Source organism: Protomyctophum bolini (genome assembly GCF_963924005.1).
Source record: "Protomyctophum bolini genome assembly, contig: SCAFFOLD_129, whole genome shotgun sequence".
Lineage (NCBI taxonomy): Eukaryota > Metazoa > Chordata > Actinopteri > Myctophiformes > Myctophidae > Protomyctophum > Protomyctophum bolini.
In genome coordinates, this window is record NW_027665716.1 from 17,387 (window position 1) to 29,982 (window position 12,596).

The 12,596-nt window shown below is 42.5% G+C and overlaps 1 protein-coding gene across 1 annotated transcript in view; it reads right to left on the reverse strand.

Annotated features, from left to right (window-relative positions):
• LOC308312178 (extracellular calcium-sensing receptor-like) overlaps positions 1-12,596 on the reverse strand; it is a gene marked incomplete at both ends in the record, with an annotated part of 30,294 nt that overhangs the window by 6,108 nt on the left and 11,590 nt on the right. Inside the window, 2 exons of the mRNA XM_080794566.1 lie at positions 2,431-2,706; positions 4,429-4,558. Coding sequence (XP_080650692.1) covers positions 2,431-2,706; positions 4,429-4,558 — 406 coding nt within the window. The remainder of the gene's footprint in view (positions 1-2,430; positions 2,707-4,428; positions 4,559-12,596) is intronic.

Consider the following 12,596-nt stretch of genomic DNA (forward strand, 5'->3'; position numbering starts at 1 on the left):
GTCATTCCCTACCCAATCTGGGAACCCATCAGGGAAAAAATGAAGAAAAAGAGGCCCTCTGCTGTTTGTTTCTTTGAATTTGTCAGGACCACATCATCTGCAAAAAGCAGTGAAACCGTATACCCTCTCCACCATGACTTTGCCTCGAGATCCTGTCCATGAAAATCACAAACAGGATAGGTGACAATGCACAGCACTGGCAGAGGCTAATCCCCACCGGAATCAAATCCTACCCATTGTGCCCATTACACGGACACAGCTCTTGCTTTGTGTGTACAGAGATCAGATGGCCCTCAACACGGTCCCTTCACCCCCCCATAGTCTTGTAGCACCTCCCACAGAACCTCCCGAGGGACCAGTTCATATGACTTCTCCACATCCACAAAACACATGCAGATCGAATATGCATACTCCCAGGCCGTCTCCAGGATCCCTGCAATAGTGAAGAGCTGTTCCACGACCAGGATGGAATCCACATTGCTCCTCTTGAATCTGAGGTTCGGACAGACCCTACTTTCCAGTACCTTGGCGAAAACGTTCCCAGGGAGGCTGATTGATGTGATACTTCTGTAATACCCTCTGATCCCCCTTTTTGACAAGTGGGACCACCACCCCGGTCTGCCACTCCCATGGCACTGTCCCAGACTTCCACGCAATGTTGAAAAGACGTATCAACCAGGACAGCCCCTCAACGCAAAGAGCCTTCAGCATCTCAAAATGTTTAATGATGAAGTTAAACTCTGGTGATGTTAGGCACATTTTAAAACTGTTATTGCTTTGTACTTAGATTAGATGTATTAGATGTACTTGTATTTGTATGTAAAATACTGTTTTAGGTGGATGTGTAGTTGTAAAAGATTGTTTTAGGTAGGTGAATCAGGAGGCAAGTGAATCGTCCCACCCCTATTTCTGGGGGCCCTAAATATAGATTTAGAGGACTAATAACTTAAAAGACTAATAAAGAATATATCGTCTATCACCCAACTGTATGCACTGCACAGGATGATTATAGCTGTGTGTGCCATGCCAATGAGCTGACAATGTTAAACAGCTTATATGGGAGTCAATGGAAGGTCTGTCCTTTGAACAAATCCATATATCTTAAAAAACTAAAAGTCTAAGGTCCGATTCATACTCCTATTTTACCGCTGTAGTGCCGAAATTATTTCAGCTCGTCAGAAAATTGCAGTAGCACCGAAGAGTCGACTTTAGGACGGTACCCGCTCCACCAAACCTCAAATGACGTCACATTGTAGGCTCTACAGAGCCAAACCGACTTTTATTCGGCTCTAATTTTGCAACTCACCGATTCAAAGACGGTTTTGTGGTGTCTGAAGCATACTTTCCCTATTCTAGTGGACGCACTCTGAGCCCCAGAAAAACATTTCTACAGATTTTTGAGGGGCAGCAGACCCTCCTATACACAGGTTAATGTTTGTCTTTAGTTCAATGTTTGTTTTTTAAACGCCGTTGACAATGAAGGGAATTTTTTCTTCATAATGTAGGCCTACCTCATTACGTCATATTGTCTCTTTATTGTTAATGACGTTTAATGTTTGTGTTGACACCGTTTGTTTTTACATCACCATTACATCACCTAATCAACATGAGTTAGACTTTCATATATTAGCGCCCCTTCACACAGGTATGATCTTCTGTATGTATGGTGGGGGGCTCAGAGGGAAAGTAAGCTTTGTACTCCACAATGCCGTCTTGTAGGCCTATTGGTCAGTAGTGAAAGTGTTGTTTTTATTTTTGCAGCAGTCGACTTGTTTGTTGAACGTACCATAGCGTTAAGGAGAAGTCCTTAAAAAGATCCCTGGCTAATAAGACAAATATGCCTTAAAACATTATACTTGCCCTAAGGTAAAAATACCTTAAATATTGTCTTTTTTTTCATAAATAGAGAATCTTTCACTCAATAGGTGCTGCTGCTGTTGCAAGTTGATGATGTAATTTGTCCATGTGGTCTATAGCCCTATGGAATGTATGGAGTGCAAATGCTAATAAAAACCAACTTTATGCTTCCAGGATAATATGAGCATCAAAGCAATATCTTAAATACTTTTTATTGGCAAGTGCATTCCATATATTCCATAGGGGTGGAACCGCGTATGGACATATTACATCATCAACTTGCGACAGGAGCCGTTCCTATTGAGTGAAATATTCTTACGTTATGTGATCTGACAGACCACCATGCATTAGCCTATTTAATTGGCAATTACTAGCATAATAATTCAATTCAGTATTTTACACGACAGGTGTTGTATTCGTTATACTCGTTACCACTAACTAGTTACATGTGTAACTCATTACCCCTAAAACATAGTTTTTTCATGCTTTTCCAATGCAAATGACATTAATTGAATTCTGAACTCCAAATTGAAGCATGTAATCTGTAAATTCAATTTATATAGGCTAACACACCTGCCATGGTTGTATTGTCTGCAAATTGGCACAGCTGTGCCCATTGAAAGGCCCTGTTCCTGGCACACACTGCAACATGTCATGGAGGGCATGGGCCAGAGCATACACAGCCTTGTACACACAATACTCTTCCCTGAGGTTAGACATATCCAAAATGGTACTTTCTGCTGTTTCCAAGTCCTCTTGTCCAGTACACACACTTCCACCAGCATCCACCCACTCTGATGGAAGGGGTGCAAACTTACACTGAAATGTGTCCTCCCAAAACTGTTTCACCTGAAGAAACAAAATGAAGACTTAAGCATAAATACACTTGTGAATGACAGCAGACATCAGTTTGAAAATGCAACTTGAATACTAATCTAAGCCAAAGACGCACTATGGTCTTTCCATGGTTGTTGCCGGGATCATTGGGATGTATTTTTAACAAGAAATCCTTGAGTCCTGGCATATCTCCATGACGGAAGGCAATACCCAGGGTGCCTCTCAGGTATGGCATGTAGTGAGGAGTCTGGAATATAGGATCTGTTGTCCATGCCTCACTTGTTATCCATTGCAGACCTATCACATTCTGCCTTACCACCTGTTGATTGTAAAAAATTATATGTATCTATTGTACATTTAAAGGCAAATGAGCACGGCTAAAACATTGTTCTAACAACTATGAAGATTAGTCAGCTAAACAACAGTTAGTCATGTTAGTTAGATGTCAGTTTGTCAGTTTATCTTATTGTGCGTAGTTAGTACTGAGGCCAAAAGCAAACTGAAGAAAAGGTCTCATACGTGTAGCACATACACAATTGTTGGTCGTTTAAATTGATGACCCTAGGAAAGTGATTACATTGCATCGCACTAGTTAACCCTAATTGCAGCCGCTCTATTGTTCAACTTTTTTATATATTTAAATAAATCAGTGCTATTGAGCACCCTTTACTAGAGTACCGGTACTAACAATTTCTGGTCGAACCCCTACCCTAAATGGCACGAAAACTTGTATGTCAGTTCTTCTGGATAGGCAACGCAACGCACATTGCACGTCTTGCTATCTGCGTTTGATAGAGGCAATTGGATAGTTATTATTTTGGATATAGCTGGTTTCTGCCCGACAGTAGAGATATATGAAATGTGTTAGACACACAAACAGTCCTACAGTCACAGTCCGACACCCTACCCAAAACCCTATATGCATGCGGAAGCCACGGGTGATTTGTAACCAGCAACGTATGTCGGGAGCGATGGTGTTGTCGGTCATACAGACATATGCACCCCATATGAAACGATGTATTCACTTCATTGAAACTTATTTCAAATGACTTCTACTTATACAGGTCGTTTTGAGGAAGCAATCTGATTGATTGGTTGAAACAGCTTCTAGCCGTTCCTTAATCCATTCTGGACGGGAACCCCTTTTGGTGTTAATAAAATGTGCCCAGCGATATATATAAACACGGAGCACTTTTACCGACCGACCGGATGTTGTTCCGGATGTGGCTGTAGCAGCTAAGTGTAGCCAAAACACTCTAGAGACAACGGGAGGTAAGTTAAATCTAACGCGACTAGCGACTTGACAGCTGGACACATAACCTTTTTTATAATTAGGCAGGATGATTTAGATCTCGAGTTATTAACGTTTTAAGATTTTCGTTCGGCTAAACAGGGGGGGAACATTTTTGATGACGTCTCACTGTTTTGCAACATTGAGGATTGTGCAACAAACGCTCCTAGGCTGTAGAGCGATGCGACCGGTTTTGATATCACTAATTTGACGGCGATGAATCAATGTCCGTCTCGGGCACATGACCGTACTAAGTACCATGACGGACATCTACGTCATGGGCCCTTAAACTGTAATGCACGACTGAGGTGCCGTAGGAACTCCGAAAGGTATCACCCTCAAGTGTAATATCGCTTACTTATGCATCCCTAAATGAACATGGATCATAACCCAACCTCCTCAATGAGATCAACCATATAGCTCCCATATACAAATGAAATGACCACACGGGCCGTGGAGTCCTTCATCACAGCGACAATCCTCTGAAGTTCCTCCGGGTCGTGGTCCCAGGGCAGAGCCTTGATGTACGCCAAACACCCCGAGCCAGACTGGGTCAGTGCAGACTGGAAGGATCTGGCATTATTGCGGCCATAGGCATCATCGGTAAACAGCAGTCCTACCCAGGTCCACCAAAACCGTCTCATAATCTGGAGCATAGATTCCACCTGATTGAATAGAGAATGTCATTCAAGTTTTATTCATTCTACAAATTTTCAGTGTCGTCGAGTAATACAATATCATATAAAAAACATCAAAATACATCAGGAAAAGGAAAACAAAAGGTATACATAATATGATTATGAATGACAGGTTACAAATATAAGCTAAGACAAATGTCAAAACAATCTAAAAACAGTTACATATTGTGGGGGTCTGTATGCTCACCAAGGTTTTAAAACGACTCAGGGGTACCAATGTGGTCAATTTTAATGTAGTTTGCAGGTCATTCCATGTATTAGGGCTACCAAGTTCAGAGTTAATTTTTGGTACCTTGAGGTACCTTGAAGCAGTGTGGTAGGGTAGGGTTCACAGTAGGTTTAGTAGAGGGGTCCACATGCACTTATTTTATGCTTTTCTAAGTGTGATTTTTTGGCATTTTTAGGACCTTTAAAATAAGGATTTTGATGAGACGGTCTTTCAGTCAGAGACTGTGGCACGCAACATTTTTGAGGTGGCCAAAGAATATGTATGTATGTATGTATGTATGTATTGTGGGGTCTTGTGGGGTCTCGCTAGCGACACCCCGCGCTGTTAAGTGCGTTGCCAGGGCAACCAGACACGCTGTCAGACAGAAGACGCCTCGGGCAGCTAGGCCCGCCCTCGGCCTCGTAGTAGGGAATGTCTACGTGCCAAACCTCCTCCTCCGCCAGATTGAGATGATGGAATGACCACACCCAAATCAGCAATCGGCCACACCCACAGTATAAAAGGAAGATTCAAAACTGCCTCCCCCTGGCCAGCCGGGGCGCCTGATGGAGGGGAAAGGAACTGGTTAGAATAACGTGTTCCTTCCACGCGCTACGTCCAACCAGGTAAACTCCCCCGTCAGGTGTACTTGGACACTCAGGCATGAAGGAAGCATGAGTTCAAGTCCGTTGCTCTCCCCTTGTCCCCCATATATGGGGACTAGGTTGGTGGAGGGTGTGTAGAGCCCAGGATCACATTAGATGATTGACACAGGGGTGAAAAATGGGTTACAAAATCGTGGGATAAAAAATATAAAAAATAAATAAAAGGAAGATTCAGTTCTGAGTCTGACAGCGGCTGGTTCACACGCTCACGGAGGCACGCACAGCACATACCGTCGGGGGGTAAGAAGACACACACACTTCCACCAACACCCATTCATGTATGTGTATATTCCTACATGTGTTGACTGTCACTCTCCTCTCACCACAGGCTCTTAGGAACGGTCCAGGAAACGCCAGAGCGACGGAGAATATCGGACTGTACGATTAAAACAATAAAGGAACAGGAGTTCCATTTCCACGCATCTCGCTGCGGGAGGAAGGCAGCCCCGCCACATCGACGGTGACGAGGAAACTTCAATAATAAGGTCGGAAAGAAACATGATACTATTGATATTATATTGAGCACTGTCTGGCATACAGTCGCTCATTTGATTTGCCGAGAATGGCCTGAAGACTTATGCTCTATCGGAGCTGAACCCCCGCTATCGGGAGAGAAGACCCGCTACAGTTAAAGATAAAGACCGATGACGTCACCCGAATCAAGGGAACCCCGTCCCGTCTTGTTAAACAGAGCCCTCCAGTGAGGAGCGTGCTATCAAAGACTGTATGAACTGAATTGAAATCGAATGCTCTGTTCTCATCCTCCTCCAGGCTGAGGAAAACGCCTGTGGAACAGACATTTGTGTGGAATATAATTTGCCCAGAAACCTATGTGGGGTTTCTCCTTCTGCCTGTAATATAATTTCCTATTGATGAAATAAAAAGCAGTTGAAACTGCTGCAATTCCCTGTCCCGCCTGGTCCTTGGTCGCAGACATTCCACAGTATGTATGTATGTATTAGGCATGCCACCGTATGAGATTTTACAGTACGGTACGGTGCCGGTATTGATAATCTATACCTCGGCCCCCCCCCCCCATCTATGTAAAATCTTATTTTTTTATTTTTACCTTTTATTATCATTTGAATTTTAATATTTGTCATGATTATGAATTGATTGAAAGTCCTTGCTGTCTTGTTTCCATTCGGTCCTGGGCCAGGGCTGAATGGAACAAGACAGCAAGGACTTTTTTCAGTGATCCCTTTGTAATGTGTTTGACTGTACCCTATACTGATTACATTTCTGCCAATAAAGTATTCAATCAATGAATCAATAGATATTCCCCACTGTATTTCACTGTACTATGGCTTCCTCTAATGGCCGTTTTAATGGCGTACCATGTACGCTGTAGAAGAGGTAGTGCAATCTGCGCATGCTCACAACTGTCACTGTGTGCCTCCGTGTTGACACTAGTTCACTCTTATAGTACATATGGAAATATGGAATATACAATTGGATCTGGGTGTCTTTCAGCAACACTAACTCAAAGGTAGGAAGCAACTTTTCAATCTACTGCAGCTGTGTGGTGAAAATAAATGTTTTTTGTCTTAGTGTGCGAGTGGAGTTGCTTTGCATATGCGCAGCATGCGCCGGCGCGCCGCCCACCGACGCTGTATTAAAATACCGTATGCTCGGAAATCTCACGGTATCAACACTGTGGCTGTTCCTGTCGCGGTATTACCGAAATTCGGTAAACCGCGGCATGCCTAGTATGTATGTATGTATTTTAAAAGGGGGGCTTTTTCTGTAAAATCCCATTCTTGAGATAATTAAGGGACAAAACTTTTTTCAAATCAGATTTTTTTTTTTTAAAGATACATTCAAATCAAATGGATGTATTTGTAGACACAGGTCTCAACTACCAATCTTGAGAAGGAACAGGTTTTTCACATTTCTTTCTAAAATGGGACATTTATGCACTTCATAACTGATTCATGTCAACTCCGTCAGACACACTTAAATTCCTTTTATTTTAATTTGATAATTTCAACAATAACATAAAGTCCTCAGTTATCTTATAATGGCTTTCAGTAATCAAGTTAAGTAATACAATTCTTTTAATATTGTTTTGTTCCAATATCACACTATTATGAAATATCCAATTTCTCAAATCCGTCATTTCAACCTTTATTTTCAATATTATAACATGAAAACCATGTAAAAAATTATAATAATCATCATTACGTATCATTTCAGTTGGTGTTTCAATACATAAGCACAAACGATTTGACATTGAATCGTCTATTTCTTTGGAAATGAACAAAAACATCACGGGACCAACGTCTGACGGAGTTGACGAACATCTGACGGAGTTGACAAGTTGAACTGATTTAGGTTCTAGACCACCTAGGATCTTGATTCTGGTGACTAATCCCACATTTTCAAGGATGTGGGATACATTGGTACTATTTAGATTTGTCCTGTGACCATGGTAGAAATTTTTCAAAATGGCCACCAACTTTCTGTTATTTCCCAATAACTCAAGTTCTACACCACCTAGGATCTTGATTCTGGTGACTAATCATACATTTTCAAGGATGAGGAATACAGTTGTACTATTTAGATGTATCCTGTGACCATATTTTACCAATTTAGTCAGGGAATATTATCAGAATAATGTCAAATCTGTGAATACATTTCTTACCAAGAATTTACTTCACCAATGTGTTTGTAAAGGTGTCTACTAACATATCCCACATTGGTTTCTATTGAACCACCCTAGGGGCATTTTTGACAGCTGCTGAAAGTTGGGTACCATTAACAACCAATATAAGGCTAAATGTTCTAAATTTCATTATGCTTTAAGTAGCATGTGGCATGTCAAACTAGGGGCTTTTCATGATTCTGAATCCATTCCAAGCATTAGTTTTGCACAAAAAAACACTACGTTGGCTAAAAACGGCCATAGCCATCATCACAGATGTGATGAGTTCAGCACATTTGGGCAAGTGTCTATGGCCAAACTAGGGGGTCTATGGCCAAACTAGGGGTCAAACTCCTTGGGCTAAATTCGGTGAGGTGAACAGTAAGCAGTGAACAGTGAGCGAAAGACTGAAGACAGAAGATCTGGCTTCAGGACTATCAGGCAGGATGTGCAGACACTGAAGGCATCAGTGTCTTTCTCTGTGTCCCCAGCATGTCAACCAAAGCAATGTTACCAAATCAAAGGAGCCTTCACCTCAAGTCACCTGGGGCTGGGTGAGCAATCGTATCCTGTATCTAGCCTCACAACTAAATACAGACACTTGGCCAGACTGCCGTTTGAAAGGGTCAAACCACTCATCCTGATTTGGGAAGACCACCCCACCTAATCACACCAACAGAGCAAGTGAGGTTGGGGCCTCCAGGTGGGCCAGCAGCCATCTGCACAAGACTGGGCTGGACCCTGCAGGAAAGCAATCTCCAGCCAAGAGAATGTAAGTTGACTATAACAGAGCCCCAGAACACAGAGCTCATGAGAAGGATGGAGAAACCAAGATACAACGCCGCAGAGACCTAGAGTGTGCCACCGCTGGCAGTAAGCAGCAATGATGTCATGAAAGGCAAGTCTTCACCAAAAAAACCCTGAACCTAATCGGGGTGTCAAGAGACCAAAGTTTCTCCCCCACAGTTCCCTGCAGTGGCCAGTGAAGTCAAACTGTGCATCTGTACCTGAAAGGGACAAGTCAAAGGCCAGAAAGCCCACCTCCTTTTAATGTCCTGTCAGTAGCAACTCAACCTGCATCTGAAATAAGCCCTGACCCCTCCCAGAGAAAGTTTATCCTTGAAATTGTAATGATTAGTCGCCAGAATCAAGATCCTTGGTGGTCTAAAACTTGAGTTATTGGTAAAATAACAGCAGGTTGGTGGTCATTTTGAAAAACAATGGCTGCCATGGTCACAGTACAAATGTAAATAGTACCACTGTATTCCTCATCTTTTAAAATGTATGATTAGTCACCAAAATCAAGATCCTAGGTGGTCTAAAACTTGAGTTATTGTAAAATAACAGCAGGTGGCGGGCATTTTCATTAACAATGGCTGCCATGGTCACAGCACAAATCTAAATAGTACCAATGTAGCCCACATCCTTGAAAATGTATGATTAGTCACCAGAATCAAGATCCTACGTGGTGTAGAACTTGAGTTATTGTAAAATAACAGCAGGTGGCGGCCATTTTGAAAAATGGCTGCCATGGTCACAGGGAAAATCTAAATTGTACCACTGTATCCCTCATCCTTGGAAATTTAGTCTTAGTCACCAGAATCAAGATCCTAGGTGGTGTAGAACTTGAGTTATTGTAAAATAACATCAGGTGGTGGCCATTTTGTAAAATGGTACACTTTTTTAGGTACACTTTTGTCAACTCCGTCAGATACATGTCAACTCCGTCAGACACAAAAGCTGACGGAGTTGACATTTGACGGAGTTGACAAAATTGCATTTGTTTTCATCTTAACCCTCTGTAGTACAATGTAGCCATTTAGTTTTTTCTTCAGTTGTTAGCTAAACCTAACCCTAAACTAAAATACTAAACATTTTTTGGGAAAATTATTATAATGAAATTAATGTCATAAGAATACACAACTGTATTACCGTAAATCCTCTTTTAGGAACCCGGGCTATTATTTGTCTCAACCGATCCCGATACCGGGATTTTATTGGAAGGAGGCAGCTATAAGAAGGAGGCCTTTTATTTCTACTTCTATTTATTTTCAAACTGATCATAATTAACAAATCACATTTTGGGTCAGTTAGAACACAGTAAAATGTATTGGGCTCATAGCCTATTGAAACCAAGTCCTCGTGAAATATTGAACAGTGCAGTTGCAGGTGCTCAATGGTCATTTTAACTGTTTTTCCATTATTGGCATATTGCCTATGGTAAATACCATAATAACATCAACACATCAATTTAACTTGAATAACCAATGAATAACCAATGGTATATAACTTCAACTGAGATAGACTACCACAGTAGGCTACTGTGGTAAAGGCCTACAGTTAGGCTACTGACAAGTTCAGATGCAAATAATAACATAAAAATAAAATGTATGATAGGCTATTTCATATACCGGTAATATGATATCAGAACAGTGCAACACTGCAGTGCTTCATTCAACGGGAGAGAGAGAGAGAGAGAGAGAGAGAGAGAGAGAGACGTCAGACGTGTTAGAGAGAGCGTATCTCTCTAATGCACGCGCGAGAGTGAGAGAGACGTGTTAGAGAGAACGTCTGAGAGAGAGAGGGAGAGAGAGAAAGAAAGACGTGTTAGAGAGAGCGTCTCTCTCTAACGCGCGCGCGCGCGCAAGAGAGAGAGAGACGTAGAGAACGTCTGAGAGAGAGAGACTTGTTGCTAACGGGGTCCCGTTAGCAACGTAGTAGCACCGGTATGCTGTTAGCTTGTTGCTAACGGGGTCCCGTTAGCAACAAGCAAACAGCATACCGGTGGTACTACGTTCGTTCCATAAAATGAGAGATCCAACGTTCGTTGCATGAAGGGCAGATCTGTGGGGGCTCTCTCCCGAAGTTATTAACTTTGTTGTTGTATTGTGTGCGAGCTGAGCACCGCGGCCACGGCATCTGGACAGTGGACGCTGACGTGACAGACTAGACAGGCACAGCCAGCCAGAGTAGCGAAAGTAACAGATACGGCACAAAAAAAAACACACAAAAAACCCCGGCTCATAAAAGAAGACCGGAATTTATTTACTTAATTCAACGCCATACCCGGGGATTAATAGGGGCCCGGTAATTAATAGAAAGGAGGAGTTTATTGGAGGATTTACGGTACATATAACTTTGCAAGTGCTTTTATTTTTATGAATTAATTTATTTTTTAACATAAATAAGGCTCTTATGTGTGGGACATGTTTTTTCCACTTTTGTCCCTCATCTCAAGAATGAGTGATATATCAAAAATCCAAAGTAAGGTTACTAGTGAAAGGCAACATGCCTATTCATTGGTGACTATGCAAGGCAGAGGCTAGCTGCTTCATGGCATGCTGTTGTTTCATGGAGGAGGAGGAAAGGGGACAACGTCAAGAAGCACCTCGATTGCAGCCCGGCATGGCAAGGTTTCTGATTCTATTCTACAAAAGTTGGCCACTGTATGTCCTACCATACAAAATACACAATACTGTACTGTACTGTCCTTGCGGTCATGTTTCCATTTAGACCCCATGCAATCAATTCATAGACACGACATGAACAATAACACAATTCAATATAATCAGAGGTTAAAAAAATAAATCTATATCATCACAAGAAAAACACTGGAAAATGGAAGGGAGGTGATAATATCCTCTCCCTTTACTATATGCATGTGCTGTGGTGGTGATGATGATGATGTGACTGTTTACACTTACTAGACACTGCATTCTGTGTGTTTACATGTTGTGATCGTAGATTTAGTCAGTCTTTTGAATGCATTGTGGCGTCTCGATGGCAGAACACTGCCCAACAGGTAACCACACCCCTGGAGGCCAGCAGAGGCAGAGAGAGAGAAGAGGAGCACACCAACCTCTAGGGCGGGTACTAGAGGGGAGGTATGTCCCACGTCACATACTCGATCAGCTGGAATGCGCGTCACCTGCCTTCTGTCAGAGGAGCGCTATAATTCAAAAGGCAGCTCTCTCTGCCTCAGTACAGATCCAGGCTCCAGGGGTGAAGCAGCACGCTGTCGGGCGAGTTGGGGGGTGAGTCGAGAACCACGGTTCATTATCACATTCTATGGGATTAACATGAACAGCCATGTTTATTGTCTCTTATCCTCTGTCCTACTAGGCTTCTACGACGGACGCGCTAATTGCGTATCTGACTGACTGTCAAATGACAGACTGGTGAAGAGGAGACCCAGAACCATATAATCAAGCATACACGGGATGGAAAAGGAGTAATATTACGACCCCAGTACACGGCGGAGGAACCGGAGCGAGAGCACTCGTCCCCAAGCTGAGTAACGATATTTCCAGTGTTTATATAGAATGCCAGAGGGCGGAAGACAAACAGTGTTTAATCACGTTTCCAGTATCCAATCGGCAGCTCTGCGGAGAACGTG